Source organism: Columba livia, chromosome 8 (genome assembly GCF_036013475.1).
Source record: "Columba livia isolate bColLiv1 breed racing homer chromosome 8, bColLiv1.pat.W.v2, whole genome shotgun sequence".
Lineage (NCBI taxonomy): Eukaryota > Metazoa > Chordata > Aves > Columbiformes > Columbidae > Columba > Columba livia.
The window spans coordinates 16025279-16047675 of NC_088609.1; the positions used below are offsets into that span (position 1 = coordinate 16025279).

Sequence of the window (22397 nt, forward strand, 5' to 3'; positions counted from 1 at the left end):
GAGACTTTTTTAGTCAAGTGTAAATTTGTCTCATATATTATGTTCCAGTTCAAAGAAGATTAACACATTGTTACGTTTGTTTCATCTTCTATTTAGCTTTAACACAATGAGACACATTTCTTTTGTAATCTTCTTCAGAGACAGAACTGTTCCTACTTTCACAGGTTGAGGACTGTGTTAGAGGGGACTGTACTATCTGTCTTGGCCGTTAATGAAGCCTGCTGAAGCTGGCTGGGAACTGAAGAGCTCTCAGCTCCCCACCTTGCTCAGACCCTGAGTTCATGTGCTCTCATGGTGATCTGGGCTGGATTAAGGAATAAAAGAACACTAGTATTTCCTGTTAAAGAAAATAGGAACCAAAATCACTGTGTCAGAGATAGAATAACTGCAACAAAGCCTTGCCAGAGGGTGCTGGGGGAGCAGGCTGTGAGGAGCAGGGTCTTGGGTATATCTTTGGTGTATATAAAGCAAACAGCAGTGCCAGGCAGAACTGTCTGAGCTGGTGCACGTGCTGCAGGCCAAACAGGTATTGTCATGTCTGATTCTGCACAGGATTTGCTGAGTCATGAGTGTTTCAGCCCAGGTGGATTGGAGCATTAATAAAATACTCTTTGTAACTGATGGAGTTATCTCCACAAAGCACTGGTACGAACCATGTACCCTAAATACATGCAAAAATGTAAAAGACAATTACATACGTACCAGAGAGAACATAACTCCAGCAGAGTTATCGAAATGCAGGAGTTTGCAGTACATAGGAGCCTATGCTGAATCAGCCATTTGAAATAGGGGAATAAAGGCCCATAAGCCTTCCCAAAATAACAGGGACTCTCTTAGCAGTTACTGAAGTTGATAGAAGAACACATTAGTGGTAAATGAATTAATCCAGAAGCCATAGCCACAGCTAATGTTTCATAAGTGGCCATTGATTTAAAGCTTAAGATTTGGGCCTCTAATTCAGGCTGGGACTGACCCTGGAGAAAACAGGAATGCTGATCTCCCCGGATGGTTTCCATGGCACAAGAAGGTAACTGTGTTTGGAGAATATCCAGACTGTGGACCAGAGAGAAGAACTGTCCGATGCGTGAGAAGGCTAAGGCATGGTATGCATGTGGCAAACCATTGCCCATTGTGGATGCTGAGGGCTGTCATGCCTCTGTGTACACGGAAATAAGACTGATGTGTTTGGGCGCATGTGCATGTTCATGTTGTGACAGCAAGAGGTGCCAGGTTGGTTCTCAGTGTTTGTGCTTATTGTTTCTTCTCTCTTTCCAGTCGAAGACCACCCCCTTCACCTACTCGGCCCACTGTAATTCGTCCGTTAGATTCATCCCTGTTAGACTAAAAGAAGTTTCTGGCATGTCATTAATTGTTAACCAAATACGTGGGAGCAAATTGCTTGATAACTGTTGCAATAACCAATGTATAGTCGCATGTATGGACATCTATAGGCAAGTAACCCATTTTACTGATATACTCTCTGTCCATTCCACATTGTTTATGAGGTCTTAAATGTTTTGGGAAGGTCTGTGCTGCCTTGACTTCTCCTTTTGCAATAGCTGTTGTTAGCTAACTTACTGACACGTGTTCACCCAGGCAACTGTGCTCACAGTCAAAGGAGGGCTTGATTTTGTGTGTGTTTGTGCACGTGTTGATTTTATCTACTTCTTTTTTCCTCCTGTCTGAAAAGAATCTTACTTTTATTTGTACCTTTCAGATTTTCTGTCCTTTGGAATTACACAGTTATGCCCATTTGTTTTTTTTTAATGGCTAAACTGGGCAGAGAAAAACAATGTGGTTTCTTATCAAGCTCTTCTGAAGACCCCACACTTCCATGTCTTTCTTGCAAGAAGCTTGCTGGATGGCTGCTTCTCCTCTAACTTCTCCTTATCCAAAGTCTAGTTTTTAAGGAATGTTGTTGAACAGAAAGGGTGTGTATGGGACGTGTGTTTTACTTTCTTTCCACACTGGTGGCTGATGTGCAGTTGGTTGGGTGACTGGTGTAAGGACCAGACTGCAGTGCCCCAGCTTATAAGGCTCATTGAGGAGCCATCTCACCCTGCAGCAAGGATGTGAAAGAGCAGCTTGAAGAGCCAGTACATGACAGAATGGCGTGCCCCAGCTCGCTTTGCCTTCTGCTAGTGCTTGCTCGCATTCGTACTCCTACTGAACTCATGGGAAGCCCTGTGGTTATGTGAGTGCCTTTAATATGTATAAATGCACTGCACAGCAGGACCCAGAGAACTGAGCATTGCTTTTGGTCCTTTTGTGAAAATATGGGTACATATAGAAATATATGTAGAGCTTTAAACGGGCTACTGCTCTTCTGCCCACGGTGTGAAGCTTTTCACAGAGCTACGGCCTAGCATCTGAGATTTCCAAGGGTTTGGTTTGGATTTGAAGTATTTGCTCACACCAGTTGAAAAAGCTCCATTATGCCCAGTATATAAATATTTTTTCTGTGCATCTCTTCAAGTGCTGCACACCTCAGATTAGGGTGCTTTTCCAACTAGGTACTGAGAAGTGCTCAGCTGTGCATCCTGGCAATGGATTATTTTAGCAGCTGTTCACTTCCAGAGGTCCTCTCTGCCTGTTGTTTTGTATGTTATATATTAATGCATTATAAAAACTTTCTTGTCTTAACTGCACTTTAAAAGCTTAGGGTGTCACCCTTATTGCTTAAAACTTACTGAGTTAACAGAATGAAACTAGAGATGAATTTGGCTTTATTTCTTCAGAAAATATTAATTACTGTTATTACAGTTATGGTTACAGAACCCTAAGCAAAGAAATTGGTGGTTTCAAAGGCCCCCAGCATAATCAGCCCAATAAATTTATTTATTGAGACAGCATGTAGGGCTTCAGTATGCTGTAGCCCCATGGTTAGGAAGAATCCAATCAAAGAGCCACAACCAATGGGGATTTTGCCTAATAAGTATTCCCAGACTGCTGATTAACTAACAGTTGTGCTCACTGCTGAAGCAAAGCCTGTTTCAGTTTGCATAAGAGAGATGAGCTTGGGAAAGCATCATGATTTGTATGTTAGCTTTACTTTAATTTCCTGTCAGCCTTATACTTGTGACACACACCTGGGGAGTCTAGAGGTCAACATCTGAAACACAGTGAGGAGGGAGTTTGTCAGAGCACCGACATCTTGATGATCTCAGAAGACTGCTTAAGTGGTCGGTGTTTGTTCGGAGAACAGCCCCACATCTCCAACAATAAGTGTACAGAATCACCTTTCAAGGAAAAAAAAAAAATAGTTGCAAACCCAACTACAGTTGTATTGATTGTTACTAGAAAAAAAAAAGTTCTGATGATTTTTCTTGTGTTCTACACAGTTTTCGACTGTGTAGCACTCTCTGCTGTAACATTCATCTGTCTATGAGGTGTATATTTATAAACAGCTATAGCAGTCCATACTGTTGCCTAGCCAGCAAACCTGCATATAGTTTATCAGAGCCCTCTGTTACTGACTGGCAGGTGCCTGCTAGCCAAGCTCTGCACCTCTTCCACTTCAGCCACAGAAAGTTGCTTTAACCCCATATTTTGAGATTCATTGAGTGATATTGCAAGGCCGTGGTCTGGGTTTATCCGACCACACCCCAGGCACTCAACTTTGTTGCCCAGGGTCCCCTTTGTTCAGTGGAAAGAGGCAGCACCTCCAGAAGGTGATTCAGACTGGTGTGGCTGCATGGGAGACGAGGGTGGTAATACTGGTAAGGTAGGAGCCACAATTAGATGACATATATCCTGGCCTAAAAACATGTTTAAATCCTCTGTACTTGAGACTCCTTAATTTACTTTAATGACTGTTTCTGTCAAGCATAAAGAAGTAGGTAGCACAATTCAGCACTGTCCTTAACTCTGCCCTCCAAGAAATTGTATTTCTCAGCAGTAAGTCTAAATTGTAAATGAAGCTCTCAAGGGCGGGTTTACCCAAAAGAGGAGGAGGAGGCAGTGAGGCGCCTGTGGCCCCAGTGTCAGAACCATCTGGTTCTGCACTCAGTGTTGAGGCTGTGGGACACAGCTGCACAGCCCTCCCTCCCGCCCTCTGCATCCTCATTCCAGTCACAGCAAAATCTGGCCCTGTGCCCTAAATGCAACGCTTTTAGGTGTGCAGGTTAATAATTAACCGTGAGCACAGATCCAGAGTTTGATGATTTTACCTCGAACTTCTTGCATATATGCTTTTCAGAATACACAACATAGAATTGTTGTTTATAGGAAAAATGTTAAGTGCTTCCCAAGGAATTGCCACATCCACTTGTATAAGTACTGTCCTCCCAAATTCGGCCCGTTTCTTCCTGCTGTACAGGGCCTGGAATGGGTTGGTTTGTCCTGCTTGCTCCTTGTGCCGGCAAGTTGTGTCTCTCCCATCCCTTGTTCTCCAAGGAGCAGCCTTGGCAGCAACTCATTCCATGCCTGAAGGACAGCAGGACGAGCACCCCGTGGATCTGCTGGAGGAGCTGGCCACCTCCGACAGGCCACTGTCCCCTCTGCAGACACCCTGACACAGCCTGAGCTGAGCCTGAGTTCCTGTAGCTGAGAAGCACAGGTTGCTCTCTCTGTTTCTTCAATTCCCTCTGGCAAAGCTCATAAGAGTGACAGGGAGGAGTAGTGATGTCCGTTAAGCAACAGCAGGGATTCTGATCTTACGTGAGGTGCGTAATTAGCTGGGTGATGTATGTAGTTAAGTTTCAGGAGGGTGCTCATCTAGTATTGCATTTAGGCTAAGCCTGAGTCTCTGCCTAGAGAATGTGTTCCTCCTCACCTCACCATGGCTGACCAACAGCTGAAGAGCTTGTGTGTGCTGTGAATAGCTCTCAGCCTTTCATCTCAAGGGATCTTGCGTTAGGATTAGAAAGATTGTATGTTCAATTAAAAGGCTTATGTACATAGTTAACATGTGTTTATTTTATTGCTGATCTTGTTGCACTTTCTGAGTAAGCCTCATAAGAGAAGATTATTTATTATATTAAAGGAGATACATTATAGGTTATGGCATTTCGTGTTAAAACATAACATAGAAAATATTATACTCGCTATCACAGACAGCTACACTAAACAACGTGTATACAGCATATTGAGATTACCAGCTAGTTCTGTCTTTCTGTCTTAAAGTAGTCCAAACCTCCTGAATTCAAAGCAGACCTGTTTTGCACCCATGACACTGGGGAGGCATCCGACCTCTTGGTGTGCGTGTGGCCCAGTTCCCCCGCGGTGGCACTGAACCTCCTCCCTGGGCTCCAGCAGAACAGCTCCCTTGTGTAAATGAATGTTACTCTGCCTGTCTTTCCTCTTGCTTTGTCTGCAGGCGAGCTGATACCGATGGCTCCTCCCGTCCAGACAGTCCTCCACTCTTGCTTGATATATGATTTGTCCCGTCTTGCCAGATGTTTGCTTTACTGCCTGTCTCTTTACTTTTCCAGGACAGTGTAAACGTTGACTTCTTTTCGTAAGAAGCAAATGCTTAATTTCTTTCTGAATTTTGCTCTGTATGTTAATGCCCTACTTCATATGAGCCAAAACATCTGCCTTTGGTTTCATAATGTGTACATGGTTCCTAGTGTTGACCTTTGAGCACAGCAAGTTGATTCCCGAAACCATGGTCATTACTGAGTATCACGTACACCTGCTGTAAAAATGTTACGCTGCATTTCTGAACCTGAAATAAACTGTAACTCTTGATGGGCTTTTATTATTACTTTCTGGATGCGCATGAGTGGTCTTCTGTCTCTTGCACTATCATCTCAGCACGCTGCACTCCGCCTCTGTTGGGACTGCAGTGAGGATTTATTGGAGATGCGTGTTGCATTGACATCACTGGAGATGTCATTAAAAGGAGCAAAGGGGGAGCAGTAACCCATGGGAAGCATTCAGCCTGCTGCCCTGCAAGGGGCTGGGAGTGCAGCAGAGATGTTTTGCTGGGAAGCGGATGAATGTTTTTCAAGCTGTACCTGGTATTCATTTCATTGTCGGGGAAAGCACGTTTTGGGGGCGATTCAGAGCTGAGCGGAAGGCCAGAGTGAGTCCTCTGGAGCAGGAGCTGGAGTAAAACTGTGCGTGTGTTATGTCTGGAAGGGATTTCCCCCTCAAGTGGTTGTGTGCGAATATGCAGATGTGTTGATTACTCAGTTCCTTCTTTAGGTCAGTGTGAGCCAAGTAAGTGGAATCAGTGCTTGGAGGAGATGGCACAAGCAGCACAACAGCTGCTGACGGGAGAGGACATTTGTCACTGAGCACAAAGTCACTACATTGGTCCTTAAGTTTTGGGAAGCGGGGGGAAGGTGGGATGAGCAAAGCAGCAACATCCCTGTTGTATTCACTTTCTTGCTATAACATTTGGAGAGGTTTGTTGTTTTGTTGTGTTTGTTTTTTTTTTTAATAACATTTACTGGCTATGCCTGAGGCCGTCTGTGCACCCCTCTCAGTGAAAAGCAGTGTCACACATGTCCCATCTGGCTGGAATATGTTACTTGCCCCCTGCATGGTTTCTGCATGTTGGTTGGTGACACATCAGTGCCCTGTGCTGGGGAACAGGGGGAGCAGCTGCTCCTCTCAAACCCCTGCACTGGGCCACCAGCTGCCGAGGGTCTCCCCTGCTGGGGCCAGCAGTAGATTCATTGCACTGCTGTCATCCATGTTTTTAACCTTTCCCAGCAATGTCCCCTGCAGATAGGCCAATCCAGCCCACAGGCCACCTTGTTTGATCATTGCCAATTTCATCAGAATCTCACTTAAAAGAAGCCCACTCCATGAACAGTGTTTGAAGCAGGCTGTGGTGCAAATTTTAAGGCTGGCTGGGGAAAGCTCTTCGAGGATATTTGCTGCAAGAAAATTAGGAAGCCTGTGACCAGCACCCTCCACGCTTGTGATGTGATTGTCCTCGTCCTCTGGCAGCAGCAAGTCAGATGGGAAGCGGTGAGGATGAAAGCCAAGGCTGTGCCGAGAGCCAGCTGATTCTAATCATGCTCTTGCCCTTTTCCTTACTGTGCATGTACTGTGCCTTTTCCTCGTAACCCATTTTATTAAGATAATTTTGCATATAAGTTGTTTTATTGTTTCTTGACCTTTTGTTTTAAATCTCATCTCCCTCCACTCCCTGTGAATTTTGGGTTATTTTTTGTCTTCTTCCTAGGCGACCTCCACCAGCTGTTCCAGGAAGATCATCCTAACGTACACATTTATTTTTTGTTACATGCAGTCTCTCTCTTTTTTTGTCCAAAATTATCTTTAATTTGCACTAGCCTATTTGTAAATAAAAGATTTTATTTTCAGATGTCAATGGTAAGCCTGGATTTAAAGAAAATAAAAATTCTGACTAGAAAACAAATGTGTGCTGGTTTTCTATTGAAGGGTCTACCCACTCTTTCTCAACTGGAGCCATTAACACCCCATGGAAGCAAATGCCTGGGCTCTGTGGGGACTCCCAGCCTCCGAGGTGGGAGGGACGTTCTGCTGGGATTCTACCACTGCTTTTGAATTCATTAACCACCAGGATTGTGCCGTACAAATGGCTTTGGTTTAGCATTAGCAGGAAGAAGAGCAGCCAGCTTCTTTAACAAAAGAGTCCTAAAAGATGTGTAATGCACCAGCAGCAATACCTGACTGTATGAAGATTGCAGCAGTCTCTCCACTGATGAATCTGCACAATTATAAATAAATCACAGCTGCTCTGACCATTTTTTTTTCAAGCTAAACCTCCGAATTCCTTGCAAGCCGACCTCATTGGAGCATCTGAGCTCAAATAGCTGTAAGTAGTTACTTCTGGGATTCCAAATGTCTCTGTCCCTATGGGAAAGATAAAATCTGTGCTTTAATGTTTAAAAGATGTGCTTGTTTTGGGTGCCAGAGAAGTATACAAAGGGTAAGTCTAAAAAAGGTAAAATTTGTGGGTTTATTGACTTTTTTTTCCTCATATGAAAACAAAGAAGAGATGTCTCACAAACCATTGCAGATAAATCAGAGGGAGCTGCATAGATACAAACTGGAGGTACAACACAGCGTTGGGACTCCACCCTGTCATTTCAGGAGCACAAACAAGACACTTCTTTGTAGAAGGTAGTCAAGGGTGAGAGGGAGCTGGAGTAGTGCTGCTCAGGGGATGGGGGCAGTAGGAGGAGATCGCAATTGTGTGTGTGTGTGTCTAGAAGGGGCCTGACAACACATAGGCTGTGCTCGTTTTCAAGACAGGTCTGACACAGCTTTTCTGAATTTGGGCAATTCCTCCTGTTCCAGCTGATTTGGGTCCCTGCTGGCCTCTTGTATATCCAGAGAGCTGCTGAACCACCTGGATGTGCTGGGAAATGCCAGGCACTGATTTTGCTCAAATTAAAAGCAGGTGCAAGATCAGAACTGTAGACTCAGACAGATTTGTCTTTCTTCTCATTTAGACTTTGTGTTTTGGTAGAGGACAACCGAAGAAATGGCAATGGTACCACCAGAAAAGGTGGTGGGGGCGGAAATCTCAGGGACAGCAATTTTTAGGAGAGGGTGATAAATAATCATTCCTGTTAGACCTTTGAACTGTATGTGCTAAACTAGGAATTGCTGGAGCTGGAAAGAGCACAGTGATGGGCAAGGAGCTTCCCAGCACCCTGCAAAAAGGGAGAAATGGAGGTTCCTAACAGTCCATGAACACAACTGTCCTGGAGTAGGGGATGAGGAGGGAAGCTCAGACCAGCTGTTACATTTCATCTGTGGAACTCTCCTGTGTCAGGTACTGAGGAAAAAAAACTTCAGCAGACTTCAGGAATTGTGTATTCTCAGGACTACTACAGAAGTGACAACATTTGTACCCAGCAGGTTCTTAAGGAGGTTCCAGCTGTGATCCACCTCTCAGGTAAGAGGGAATGAGGAGAGACTGAATTTCACAAGCTGCTTTTTTTCCAGGTTGTTCAAAAAGCTGATCTGCACTGGGGGAAGCTCTCAGTGCAATGGCATGATACCAACAGGTGAACCAACAGCAAACAAAAGGTGTCTGATATTTGAGTTGCATGGCTGTACCTACAGCACTCCAACCAGGAGCTGCTGCTGTCCTCCCAGCTGCCAGGCAACCTCCATGCATTAGGCTGTAAGGTACAAGTTTCTTTCTTGGGTCATTTAATGTTGTTAAACCTTTCACAGAAATCCTTACCTTCTTCTGAAGTGTTTGACAAAAAATACTGTTGGAAAAAGGACTGCAACTGCAAACTTCCTGGGTTTCTGGTAGCCATTTCTGAAATCTCCAAAGTAGAAAGACAAAGGTATTGGTGTGCTGGGAAACTCTGGCACATTCTTTAGCATCAACTCATGGGATGACTTTTTAAAGAGGCTGTTTAACCTTGTCTGTGCTGTTTGCACCTCGCAATGCTGTATGTTTTGCAGGTGGGTGGAGAAGGCCAAGGGTGCTGCACCAGCTGGTGGCATTATATGTCCTGAGCTGCTTTGCAATGGATGGGTTAGGACAAAAATCCTGTTTCAGTTTCCTGATCATATATGTCATTGCTCTTCCCTCTCACATTGCAAAGCTGAGAAAAGTTTAGTGATTACAGTGGGAACTGAAGAGATATAAAGATCTTATCTTCAAAGACTAAAGCTTGCCTCTTTCCAGGATTCCCAGATCTCAGGCACCCATGTGGGGAGGGACACCGACCCCTGGCCAGCACAGTGTGAGTGGCTGACACTTGCCTTTCCCTGCAACAGAGGCTGTAGATGGAGATTCCAGACGGCACGTGTCAGCAGCTCCCCCAGGAGTGAGGCTTATCCCCGGCCAGTTTACAATTACTCACATTTGGCCAGCTTCAAATCAAAGGAAAATGTCCCACTGAAGTACTCAGTCTCAGTGGACTTGGAAACTTAAGAGAAAGAAACTGTGCTTCCTTGTAATGCAAAATAACATTTAACTCTTTAGACATGTTTGATGATGATTTGGTTGCATGCAAACCAAGAAGGACCTATTTCTTTGGTCTCAGCGTGTGCTTCATCAGAGAAGCCGCAGACTGGTACACTCAGGTAGCGAATGCTCAAAGGGCATCCAGCGTGCCTGCCAAACTCAGCACAGAGTCATTGCAAAGTTTTGTTCTGTAGGGGATATTCTGACCTCAGGTATAAAGACTCATAATAGCATCATAATTCAGCATCTTAAATAACTTCACCAGTATTGCAGAGCATGTGTCCTCAGGAGGTCAGAGAAGCCCCAGGGAAACTCTTCTGGCCTTTGTGTCTCCTGGCTCTATTTTTCCCTCCTTCAAAGTCTCTTTGTGCATCCAGGCTGTGGACTGAGCTTTGTATTTTCATCTCACAGGTTAGGGAGAGCAGGTTATCTGTGTGGGCTAAGCCTTTCCCTAAGGGATCTCTGGGCAAGGACTGAGCATAATGAGGGGGTGAAGGGAGGAGTTGGGCTGAGACCAGGGGCTGTGGGCAGGGATGAAACTGCCTGCAAAGAGCTGCACGGGACACATCCTGCACCCTGCCTAGACAGAGCTTGCTGCATGCCAGGACCTGTATAGGTTGATCCACTGGATACCAACTGTGGTGGAGGTGAACATGGCAGTCTGTGCCCGTCTCTACCTGGAATGATGTCTGGGTAGTTGATGTTTGCACTTTATCTGACCCAGAGCTGGTTTTGAGAGTCTGAACTTGGGAGAGTATTTTTTCAGGAAATATTTCTCCCTGAGGGAATGGGATGCAGCAGAAATGGACAGGAGCCAGGCAGGCTAGATTTGATTTACTTTTGATGTGGACTCAAGCCTTGCCCTACTCATGGATTCTGTGAATCGGCTTTGGATGGCAGTGTCACAATGGCATTAGCCTAGAGCGAGATGGGGTATCCTGGTCGCTGATCAGTGTTCTTGGAAACATTGTGAAGAAATACTCGTATTTCAGACAAGCTAAAAAATGTCATATTGGCTGTGAGCATCTGGCTACTCTGTGCTCCCTGTGAGACTATAGCATGTGCTCTAAACCTTTCCAGTTTTTTTTTAATTAAAACCAAAATGAGATGTAGTTGTCACCATGACAACAACAGCAATGTGTAACACTCGGGAAGAGTCATAACAAAGCACTGGAGGTGTTGGGGACCACATTGGGGGTTGCTCATTTCCGAGAAAGCCCAAGAATTGTGCAGCAAACACTCAAAGGGATGGGGTAAATCAAGCAGAAAGTTTCATTTCTGCAGCACTAGCTTCCCAAAAAAGTTTCATAAAAACCCAGGTAACGCAAAATGCATCCCTTCTGGTGGGTTCTGCTCCCTGGGACAGCCAGAGCAGCGCCGGGATGCAGCAGGATGATCCCAAATGGGAGCAGGGGAAGGGAAGGCACCGGGGAAGCCCTGCTGGCACATGGCCAGCTCGTCCTGGCCTCCAGCGAGACTTGTTTGCCATGAGCGCCCTCTGTCTGTCTGGTGCCGGACAGACAGCTGCTGGACAGACATCCACCAGACAGGACCTTGCTGTGCCTCGCCACTGTCACGGTAGCTGGGCATCTCCCCAGCGGTGGGTGTGCTCACTGGGGTCCTGTGGGTCTGGCCCTGTAGCGAGGCCAGATCCACCCCTGGGAAGGGGCTGGAGAGGGGAGGAAGGTGTCTTGCCTCCTCAGCCCACTTCTCCTAAAGGATTTAGGGTAACATGGTGCCTGGCAGCATCGTGAGGCTATTCTGGCATCAGCGACTGGTGGGGTGCAGGTAAGCAGGGTGAGCACCGCACCTGTCCCAGGTGCCCTCATGCTCGGTCCAGCAACACCCACCGCCCTGCACAGTCACCCTGCCCGCACCCACCCTCCCACAGCCCTTGTCCCCTGCAGCCCTCCCGGGGAGGTGCTGTCAGTCCCCATCGCACACATGGAGGTCCCTGGGCCCGAGGGACCTCCGTGGGCACGTGGAGTACGCCTGTGTGTGTTTCCAAGTAGCACTTCTGCTCAGGGGATGCACCCCCTGTACCCCACCCCCAAATGCAGGCATTGGTCTGCGTGGTCAGAGCACACACTGTCCCACTGGCCTGCACCCCAAGCTGCTGCATGGGCCAGCCGCTCTGTGGGGTTCAGCTCCTTCCTTGGCCAAAACTAAGCAGTTCACGTGTGGAAATAGATGCTGAGGGTAACGCAAATGTGGTCCTTGCTGCTGTGCGAGAGGTTTATTGGGCTGATATCCTCTCCCCAGAGCTGTCCCCCAGAAAAGACCTTTGCACTGCTTACAGCAGAATGTCCCCCCCAGCCAGGCCTACATGAGGAACCTGGAGAGGTCCTCTTTGATTTCAGCCTCATCCCACGGCCCATGGATGTTGTCCTTGAGCAGCTGAAGGCGGATGAGGCAGTAAGGGCACAGGCAGGAGATGGCGAGCAGCAGCAATGTGAAGAGCACGGCACCCACGCTGGAGACGGTGGCCAGCCCCACCAGCGCCACCAGTGTGAAGAGCAGAGTCACCCCCACATAGCATTGGGGTGTCTGGGCTTTCAGCTTCTTCTGCAGCATGGGCCAAAGAGCAAAGATCTGCATGGCAAAAGTGACCATGACGAAGGCGTGGAGGGAGCGAGGCAGGCGGGAGGCCAGGCACACTGAGGCAAAAATGGCCATGTTGAGGGACAGCGTGCTGGAGACAATGGCTGCGTTGGCGCCATAGTCAAAGAAGATGAGGTGACCAAGGAGCATGAGGGATGACATGGCGTAGATGGTGTCTGTGCTGATGGACTCTGTCAGCGTCTTCAGCACCGGTGAGAAGCCGTAGGTGAAGGCGGTGAACACCAGCGTGCTCTTCAGGTCAGCCCACCGCGTCCGCCCACTCTCCCGCCGCCCGGCCCCCCCGTCCACGGCGTCGAAGAGGATGTAGCCAAGCAGGGAGGTGACCAGGGCCGCCCCGAAAAGCCCCTGCGGGCTCAGCATCCCGGCGTCCATGTACCACCAGGTGACGACGAAGATGCAGACGCTGCACAGCTGCTGCACCACCGCTCCCGACTGGAAGACAACGGCCCAGTACCGGTACCGCCGCGCGTGCACGTTCTTCCGCAGCTCTTCCAGGAACCGCTGGTCCACGTAGTTATCGGGGAAGGGCTGCCGCTCGTACAGCACCTTCTGCCACCGCCGCCCGAGGACCGGCTCCATCTCCCGGGCCGGGGGTTGCTCCGCCGCCGCACACGCACCCGCGGCCCCAGCGCCGCCGCCTCGGCCGGGCCCCGGTGCCGGCGCAAGGGACGCCGGGGCGCTCGGGGCTGCCACCTGCCGACGATCGGCCGCTGTTCACCCCGGAACCGGCGGATGGAGAGCGGGTTTGCGCTGCGGGGGGGTCTCGCAGCACCTCCGGGGGCCCTGCAGCGGGACGCGGGCGGGACGGAGCAGGCAGAAGCTGGTGGAAGCGAGGGGTTGAGGAGGGGCAGCAGTGCTAGGCACCGTCAGGCCTGCTAGGGCTGCCCCCTCCCCTGTCCCTGCAACCAGGCTGTTCCTCTTGGGCGGCTGAGGGCAGACCCCAGCTCCATGCCAGGGTCTGGCCAACCTGGGTGCCACAGCCCCTACCCTGCAGTCAGACTTGTGCACGGAGGTGCTGCTGGGGCTGCCTCGTTTCTCCCAAAAACGTCTGGGCTGGCAGCTGCAGGAGATACTGCCAGCCCCACAGGAAGGAGGGATGCTCCCGCTGTGGGATGCGGGTCCTGCCGTGGTCTGGGCAGCAGCTGTCCCCACACACCGTGGTGAAGGGTCCTCCTGGGGGACCCTCCTGCAGCCCCAATGTGCCACCCTTAAGTGGCCATCCAGAAGGGCACAGCAGGTCAGTGGGATTTGGTCTGTTCTTCTCTGTGCTTGGACATCCCTATGTGTGTCCAGCCTCGCTGCTTGGCAGGTGACACCAGCCTGTGTCACAAGCCCCTCTCCCTGTCCTGGCCCAGTGAGGCACCTGCTTTTCTGGTCAAATCAGGCTCCAGCACCCATGTCGAGGAATGTGGGTGCGATGCTGCAAGCACCGCTCACCTTTCAGGGATGAGGAGAGGGTTCACAGAGGCAAGAGATGTTTTCCCTTAGTGTGTGGGTTTTTGTGCTCAGGTCAGAGCCTTCCCAGCCGCAGAGAGGTGCTTGCTGCGGAGGAGCTGCTTACTTTGGCCTCACCCGAGAGGCCTCAGCCTGGGGCAGAGCAGCCCCGAACACTGCCCTGTTTGTGCTTCAGGAAGGGGCGTTTGTGGGTGTCCTGTCACAGTGGGAGCTGGCGAAAGAGTTGACAGTTGTTTCCCCACCCCAGCTCTCACATGTTTCCCTTCACATCAACAGGAACCAGCCAGTGCCTCCAAGCAGGACCTCACCTCCTCCAGATGTGTGCAGAGCAACAGGTCTCCTCCACACTGCTAGTGTGCCTTCAGGGGACCTTGGGCTGAGACACTTCATGGTGACATCTAAAAAGTGCCACCTCCCAGCTCCGTATCATAGCACTTGCTCTGCAGGGCAGGAATGGCTGGCCACCGTATGCAGGTGCCCCGCGCCAAGGGGCGAAGCTGGCAGCCTCCATGCCAGGATGGAGCTGGGCTCAGTTTTTGCTGCTCTACCTAAGAGTCCCCATCCCCACACTTTGCACAGGGCCATGCGTGTTCCTCCGCGCACACCAGCTGCTGCCCACAGGGACAGGGAGTGCTGCCAGCTCCCATGATTGCTGGCATTGCCTTGAAGCCCAGGGCCTGGGAACTTGAATTTGTATAATAAATGGAGTCATTCTCCCAAAGTCACAGAGTGAAGCTGGGGTGCACAAGAGAAATGCTCAGAGGGCAGCACTCCCCTCCTGCTCCCCTGAGAAGTGACATGGCCACGGCAGTGGAAGGACACCATGTCCCATGGGCAGGGCAGTGCTCCGCTCTCACTACAATTGTACATAACCGTGGTGCACAATGCTGCCTTGATGTGGTCACGTCCATATGGAAACCCCTGTGGGACGCCCATCCACTGAATGAGGGGATCACCATGGCGCTGGCTCTGCACACTCAGCAGTGCGGAGACCCACAGGGCCAGGCGCCCATTTGCTGCTTGGGAGACCCAAACAGGCTTCAGCATGAAGCAGCTGACACTGGGGTTGATGCTGTGTCCCAGCAGGAGAGGACAGCGTGAGCTCCGCGAACCTACTGCCCACGGTCCAAAGGGCAGCTCAGCCCTGTGCAGCTGGCCCAGACTTTGTCTGCAGGAGAATGACTCACCTGCTTGCACTACAGTCCCAGCAGGACCTGGCACGGGACTGGCCACGTCACCGTCCGTCCCTGCCAGTCAGAGGGGAACGTGTGCCATGGAGTCAACCTTCAGCCCTCCTGGGGCCACGTGGCCGGTGGGGCTCTCTTGGTGGGGATGAGCAGTAGCTAAGGTCGAGGATGCAAAAGCTCTTTGTGATTGTCTTAATTCCTGCACTAGATTCCATGGAACAATGCCTCCCTTACCTCACGATTAGGTGTCTCCAAGTGCCACCGGCCTCTGAAGAGGTTGTAGGGTGGCGAGTGCTGTGAGACCCTCTGCTGAAATGCAGAAATGAGGAGCTGGACCCCATGGCACTACAAATCCCATATAGGTGGAGGACCTGTTGGCTTGGATGTCCCCTCCTGTTTGCAAAGGGACGCCACTGTGGGTTTGTTTAGTTTCTGCTGTTCTCTGAATGCTTAAATAAGCTGCTAAAGCTGTTCGGAAGGAAGGCTGGAAAAGGTGACAGGCTGGGACTGAAATAGCTTTGACTGATCTAGGCCTTCTCTAGAGATATTTGAATATCAAATTATGGAGGGCACTGCACCCCCACTGCTGGCTTGGGGCTGCCTCCAGATGTGTCTGCTTGTCCTCGGGGTGGGATCGTCACTTGTTGTCTTCAAAATAACTGAAAAGCACACCCTGCTTAGGGTTCGAGTTTGCCTAAGGCTGCATGGACGAGGGCAGATCCTGCACCTCCCCGTGTCCCTCAGCTGGGGCTTTTCCCCTGCATCCCACCCATGTCACTCCCCGGGGGATGGGGCTGCCCCAGTTGCAAGTCCACAATGGTGCCAGCAGCTTTGCAGGCTCCTCACGGTGTGGGCTCCATCCTTCTCGCCGTCCCCCTGCAGCGAGCAGTGCCAGCACAAGCACACGGGAGGTTGTGCCGCATGTCCCAGGTCACTGTGACAGAGCTGGGTCCCTCCGTGGGCCTGGGGCAGTGGGATGATGGGGCTGCCTGTGAGCACAGCTATGGAAGCTCGGGCTCCGTTTCTCTGCCAAACAATCCCCCAGCCTTCCCCTTTGACCCTGGAGCTGAACCCTCCCTCCGCAGGAATGTTTTGTGGGGGGAGGTTGGCTCTGCTCCAGCTGCTGAATTTTTCCGTGCCCAGAGACCATCTCCTGCCTCACACGGCCCCACAGCATGGCTGTGTCTGCTCGCCTGCAGTCACCTATTTAAGGATTGTTTGGATTCAATCCCCAGCATGGAATGGGACACCAGCCCAGCTCCCCACCACTGGGCTGAGTCTTGTGGGGGATGCTGGGCCACACGGAGACCCCAAGGAGGCATTCCCAGCTGAATGGTCCCTGTGCAGGTCAGGGAGGACATGAATGCTGGTGGGACACAGTTTCCCCTCATGACAGCATCCTAGGGGCATTTAGGACAGGCTGGGCAAGACATGGAGGCTTGCAGAGGAGAACAGAGGTGGTGGGAAAGGAGCAGCCAGGGAAGGGGGAAACTAGCACCCTCCCAGGGAACAAGCTGAGATGAGGAGGTACGGAGGCTGCTGGAGTAATGCAGTGCTGCTGCTCAGGGCTTAGGAGGGCGGTCCAGGAAACTGGGATAGGGTCTAAGGATCCCGGGCTGGACCAGCACCTGTCAAGATGAGGTTTGGGATTTGCTGAGCACGTTGCAGAGGGTGAATGATGGGAACGCTGCTGTGAAGCTGTGAGGAGGCGCTGTGGCAGGAGAGATGAAATGTGGAAAGGCACACGCTTGCAGGGACATGACCTCTGGCAGACGCGGCCTCTGGGGCAGCTGCAAAACTGAGCTCCTTCGGTCCTGGCACTCCCTGGCAGTCAGCACAGACTGGTCAAGCCCCGTGGCAAAACGCCCTCCCCACCACCCACATTCCTCCAGGGAGAGGGACAAGCTGGCCTGGCTGGTGTCCCCGGCCAGCTCCAGGGCAGTGGGTCAGTAGGGTCCCATTTTGTAGGGGAATAAGAAGAAGGTCAAGCTGTCACCTAGCGAAAATGGTTTTGTTTTTTAATCTGCTTAAAAAGAAAATAAATCCTTAGGTAACTGCAGCCAAAAATGACATCAACGATGTGCTCTGCCAGCTGTAGGATGGGACAAGTTCAAACTTCAGCTGCCCAGGCAAGCTCAGCTCAGTCCTTGGTCATACGTGGCACATCCCTAATGCACAGGCACAGGGAGGAAACCAGACCTTAGGGGTAAAAAAATTAAACTGTCTGTGGAACCTGAGCATGGGTTGTCATGGAGGCTGGAAGGTGAGAAATGTGGAAGATTTGGGAGGAGGGTCTTCAGTTCCTGTGGGTGCTCCCAAGACCTGGCAGAGATGAATGAAGCTTCTGCTGAGCAGTTTCTGAGTCTGTTCCTCTTCGTTTAAGCCCTGAATTTGAAGCATGGGGATGGGATGCAAAGTTCTGACCCAGCTCTGCCACAGTGGGTGAGAAAGACTCAAGAGCTCCAGGTGGCAAAATGCTCTGAAAAAAATAACTCCCCGGAGGACAAAGGCAACAGACTGTTGGGGAGAGCTGGTAACCAGGGTGGCGGTGGCTGGAACCACGTGCCAGGTCTCCCATGTCAGCTTTCTGTCACCCCAAGCCTCGTCCACAGCTGCTTCCCTCCCTTTGCAGCTCTGGGACACGGAGCGAGAGGCACGAAGGGACGCGGTGTTTCATAACAAGGTTTTTACTGTCTGCCCAGGGGATGTGTTTGTTCTGTATCCATGCAGGTACAAAGCATACCAGAAACAGATGGGGAGGGGAAGACTGGATGAAACGGTGCTTACAAATGTGCCGGCTGGGGGAAAATTTGGCATGTACTGATTGAAAGAGGTTGTAAATCACTGCTTTAGTTTAGTGCACTACAAAAGGATCCTCCTCTGTGCTCACCTTCCCACTTGACTAGTAAAGAAGCATTTGTTCAAAACCAGCATGGCATCGGCCTGGAAACAACGGCAGTTTTAGAGGAGATATTCACTCAGGAGCCCTTCCTGCCCTTTTTCCATTGACGTCTACCTGGAGCCTCCAAGCAGGGGCCTCTGCTCTTGGGAACAGCGATGTGATGTTGGGACTGAGATGTGGTTTACACATGCAGTGCTTCTCCCCACAATATGAGCTCATCCTACCCTGAAACATGGGTAGAAGGGTCCCCTGGGCTTGGCCCTGCAAGACGTGCATGTCCGCCTCCTCGTGTGTCCCCAAGGAGTGACTCTCTCTGCTATCGGCCACCCCCTCACCCGCCTCCCTATTTTTAAATATCTCCTGGGGAGAGGATGGAGCCAGGTGGGAATTTAGTTTATTTTAACGCTCGGCAAAAAGGGGAAGGGAAGCAACTGATCCTGTGGCATTTCCTGTGCATGCCTGGCCAGCCCCTCTCGTCCCTTGTCCCCACTGCTTGCGTCAGGTGGAGAGACTGCTTCTCCGGCACCCGGCACCGCTGCCCTGGGCCCCAGCTGCCCTCCCAGCCCCAGGGCAGCGCTCTCAGGTTTGGTTTTGTGTTGAGCAAGCCACAGACGTGCTGTCCTGCTGCATCATGTGCCCACTTTGGCTTCAATTTGCATGGGGCCATGGGGGAAACCCAGCACCCCATTGCAATGGGTGCTTTCCCAGCCCTTGCACTTGCCCTTGGTGCTTATGGGCAGGTTCAGCCCCCGCTGTCCTCCCAGAAACAAAGCTCATAAAAAGCTTTACACCTCCGTAATGAAGTTTTGCCATTTCTTGGTTTTCGTAGCAAGATTTGCTTTCTCTTTTCCCAGGGGGTTCGGCCTGCAGCTGGGGGGACCAGCAGGATGCCACTGGAAGCCCTTGGCCCCACAGCACATCTCCATCGTGTGACCAAGAGTTAATTTTGATTGTCTGTGTGTCAGCTGCCAGTGGGTGTCTGGACTTTCCCCCTGGGATGACAGGAGCAGCTCCTCGGCTGCCAATGACGTCTTCTCGGGCTGGCAGTGAGCAGTGGCCACTGCACCAGGGCACGGCATTGAGCCAAGATGTTGCTGAAGGCCGTAACTGGAACACCTGCCAGCTGGGCTGGAGAAGGTGGGTCCCTTCTCCTGGAAGCCATTTCCCATCTGTTCCCAAGCACCAGCTGTAGGAAAAGGTGTTTCCTGTTGTGCAGGGACTCTGTGGTCCCAAGGTGGGGCAGGGAGGTGCTGTGGCTTTCTGCTGTGCCTCACCTGGGCATCCCTGCTGGAGCAATCGTTCTGCCTCCTGTTCTTAGCCAAAATTTTAGAATTCATACAAAGCCACATGAAATGAGCCACCTAAATACAAATGTGTTCAGAAGTGGAATTCCTATTTCAATTAATTTTAATCATCTTATTTAAAGTTTTGACTTTCAGGTTTTGAGCCACTAAAGGAGGGGCCTGAGCCTGTCACAGGAGACCCAGGCCACAGCTCCATCAGCACTTTTGGGAGCCCCAGGCCTGCACCAACCCCTACTCATGCCAGATTTCAAGGCTCTTTCAGGCCGGAGTGGAGCTGGCTGGCTGGAGATCAGAGCAGTTGCTCACCTGCAGCAGGTCATGCAGCCCCTGCCAAGTGTCACCATGTGCTGTGAGATGTGACAGGAGCAGAATCACTGGTGCAAACTCCACCATCCGTCCCTGCTGCCTCAGCCCAGGGGTGAAACCCTGCAGCAACAACCCTCCTCAAATATCCCGTGTCCCAGAGAGACTTTATTGAGTGATGAAAGAGCAATTCTCAGCTCGGCTGGAAGCAGAGTTGCTCTTGTTTGCATTTGCAAGGAAAATTATTCCAACCCCATTTTTTTGTACAGCTTGTCCCCCCTTGGTGTGAGCTGCAAAAGAAATAAAAGAAATTCAGGATTTTTGTTTTCAGTTTTGCACTGGTTTGCTGGATTCTCTCCTGCAAGTGGTTAACTGTGGTATCTGAAGTCTGAGGAAGCTCTCTGAAGCAATCTTGCAATTTACATCTTTTCCTTTACTAAATAAGAAACGGTCAGGAAATTAAACAGGAAATTGTGTCTGGAAGGAACAAAAGTTGTGTTGTCAGAACCTGCTTACGAAAGGTTTACTTTATTTTAACCAGTAAGGAGCCAAGATCAATAGTCAGAAGAGGAAGGAGTTTGTGTGAATTAAATCACAAATGAAAAGAAAAAAAAAAACAAACCACCAACACTTGGGAAAACAAGAAGCCTTTGTAAAGAGCAGAGGGGGTGAACGAGAGAGAAGGCTCGGCATCTGTGGCAACTGAATGCTGGAAAATGCTGAAAGATGGAGGCCCGAGGTGTAGCCCGTGATCAGGCATCTCCCAAAAAGTCAGACATCGCTCTATGGCCTCAGTGCCCAAACCTCTGGGAGATTCTCTACAGCCCATACAACCTGCCAGGTCTGTTAGAGTGTGATGGAGAAGTGTTGCTCCCTCCCTGCACAGGGTTTGCAGGTTTCCCACTCTGAAACCTGCCAGCGAGGTGCCCCTTGGCCCGCCCAGGGGACACAGTGGCCCAAATTCAGCCCTGTGGCAGCACCAGCTCGTCTCATCTTGGGATGTGGCCAAGAGAAATTTGGCCAAGGGCAAACTAAAACCCTGCTGCAAATGTGTGGAGTTTTTTGAGGATCCCACGCAAATATTTGCTCTCGGGTAGCACTATAGTACATTTGGTTTGTGTTAATTATGGGCTCTAGTTGGGAGATAGGGTAATCTGTCATTATTTTTTTAACCGCTATACTGCCCATATTATCAGGGGTAGAGAAACAAGCTTAGCAAGTGGGGGTACGTGGGTATGTCAGAGGTGATAAATCAAACCCTCTGTCTGGCTGATGGCACCAGGCAATTCTGGTGAACGCTTGTACCTGGGTGGGGACTGGCTCCAAGGGGCTTTTACTCCATGATCCTGACCAGTCACTGCTGTGCTTCCCCTGAAATGATCTGTCCTCTGTGACAGCTCATTAGCTGTGTTTGGGCTAAGCTGTACGTGATTAATTCCCAGCTGGTAACGGGACGGTAGCATGAGAGCTGTGCCAGCCGAGAGTGGGCACGTGGGCTGAACAAGTGTGGCTTCCCAGCCGCGTCTCCTCCTGGGCAAAGCTCTTGGTGAAGAGGCTGGAGGAATCACTGTCCCTGGAGCACGGCAGAGGCTGGTCAGAGCCTCTGGTCAGAGACAGTCCCAGCCGTACGCTGTGGCACAGCCCTGAGCAAAGCACCGCCTGCCAGCGCCCAGGCAAGAGCTCTGCTGGGAATACTCAGCAACGGGTTAGTAAATGTTAACCGGCTCTTCTAGGAACCCTCGTGGCGAAGGCGCTGCCTCGCCCCGCCAGTGCCACGAAGCAGCTTCTCAGCATTTTTCAGGAATTGCCTCGCTCCCGTAACCGGCTGGGCTGCTCCCGTGCCATCCCCGCTCCTGGGTGGCAGGACCTGGCCCGAGTTGGGCTGCACTGGGGCAGCCGGGCTGAGCTGCCCTCCTGGCCACTTTCATCTCGGTATAATCCATACTGCAGTTCAGCGAGTCCATTTTCCTCCGCTATAGGTTCACCCTAAACCCCACGGGCTTCTTGCAAAACCTTCCGGTGACTTGCACAGCAATTTTTTTCTGCTGTTCAACCAAGTCACGGGCCCGTCCAGCGGGTCCAAGCCAGGCTTCTGGCTCAGCTGCAAGGTACGGAGCAGCAGGTCCTGCTTTGCTCCCTGGCTCGCTGCCCCCTGTGCTGTTGTACCCCCATTTTCCAGAGACACAGCCCAGATCCGCCCCCTCCTTGCGCAGCCTGTGGATTGCTGGCCGGGGGGTTTAAACCCCAGCTGGTGTGGAGCTGGAGCTTCTCCTCCGTGTGTCTGCTGGCTGTGGCACGCGGGGCTTTCGGAAGGGCAGGGCATGCCAAGTGTTAACGCAAGCATTTGGGAACCCCCGGCAGCTGCAGGGGCTGCTTCGTGGGGCCGCGGCTCCTCCGGGGCCGCCAGCAGCTGTGCCCTGGGAGCGTAAGGAGCTGTTAGGGCAGGAACGCAGTTTTCACAAGCCGGGTGCCGGGCGCCTCACCCCAGCAGGGCGCGCGGAGGACTCATCCGTCTGCGGATCTTTAATGTAGAACAAAGCGTCTTCAAATTAATCCTGGATTGCAAACTGATGCCTGTATTAAAAAGTTATGCTAGGGGGAAGGGTAGCCGAAGAGCCAGGAATTCATATTTTTAATAAATCGGTAAGGGGAGAGGGTTGTTAGAAGGAGACAGGTAAACTGAGGCAGGTGCCGGGCAGTGTGCAAACCGGGGCGTACCAACCAATGGGGAGCAGGGGAGGGAACTT

The 22397-nt window shown here is 50.9% G+C and overlaps 2 protein-coding genes and 1 long non-coding RNA gene across 9 annotated transcripts in view; 2 read left to right on the plus strand and 1 right to left on the minus strand.

The window, feature by feature from the left end:
• Window positions 1–7332, plus strand: part of DNM3 (dynamin 3) — a 178725-nt gene extending 171393 nt beyond the window's left edge. For 4 of the 7 annotated variants that reach the window (XM_065072187.1, XM_065072191.1, XM_065072194.1 and 1 more), the window contains one exon: window positions 1276–5691. In XM_065072187.1, coding sequence (XP_064928259.1) covers window positions 1276–1345 — 70 coding nt within the window. In that variant the 3' untranslated portion in view covers window positions 1346–5691. The other 3 variants (XM_065072196.1, XM_065072198.1, XM_065072188.1) reach the window with 2 other exon arrangements.
• Window positions 7333–7372: 40 nt separating this feature from the next.
• On the plus strand, window positions 7373–20142 carry LOC110362707 (uncharacterized). The gene is made up of 4 exons (XR_010474289.1): window positions 7373–7756; window positions 8723–8845; window positions 18898–19180; window positions 19483–20142. It is a non-coding gene; the product is annotated as an uncharacterized LOC110362707 (long non-coding RNA).
• On the minus strand, window positions 12087–13178 carry PIGC (phosphatidylinositol glycan anchor biosynthesis class C). Its single transcript, XM_005498843.3, has one exon. The coding sequence runs from the start codon at window positions 13076–13078 to the stop codon at window positions 12200–12202; it is 879 nt and encodes a 292-aa protein (XP_005498900.3). The 5' UTR covers window positions 13079–13178; the 3' UTR covers window positions 12087–12199.
• Window positions 20143–22397: the final 2255 nt, after the last annotated feature.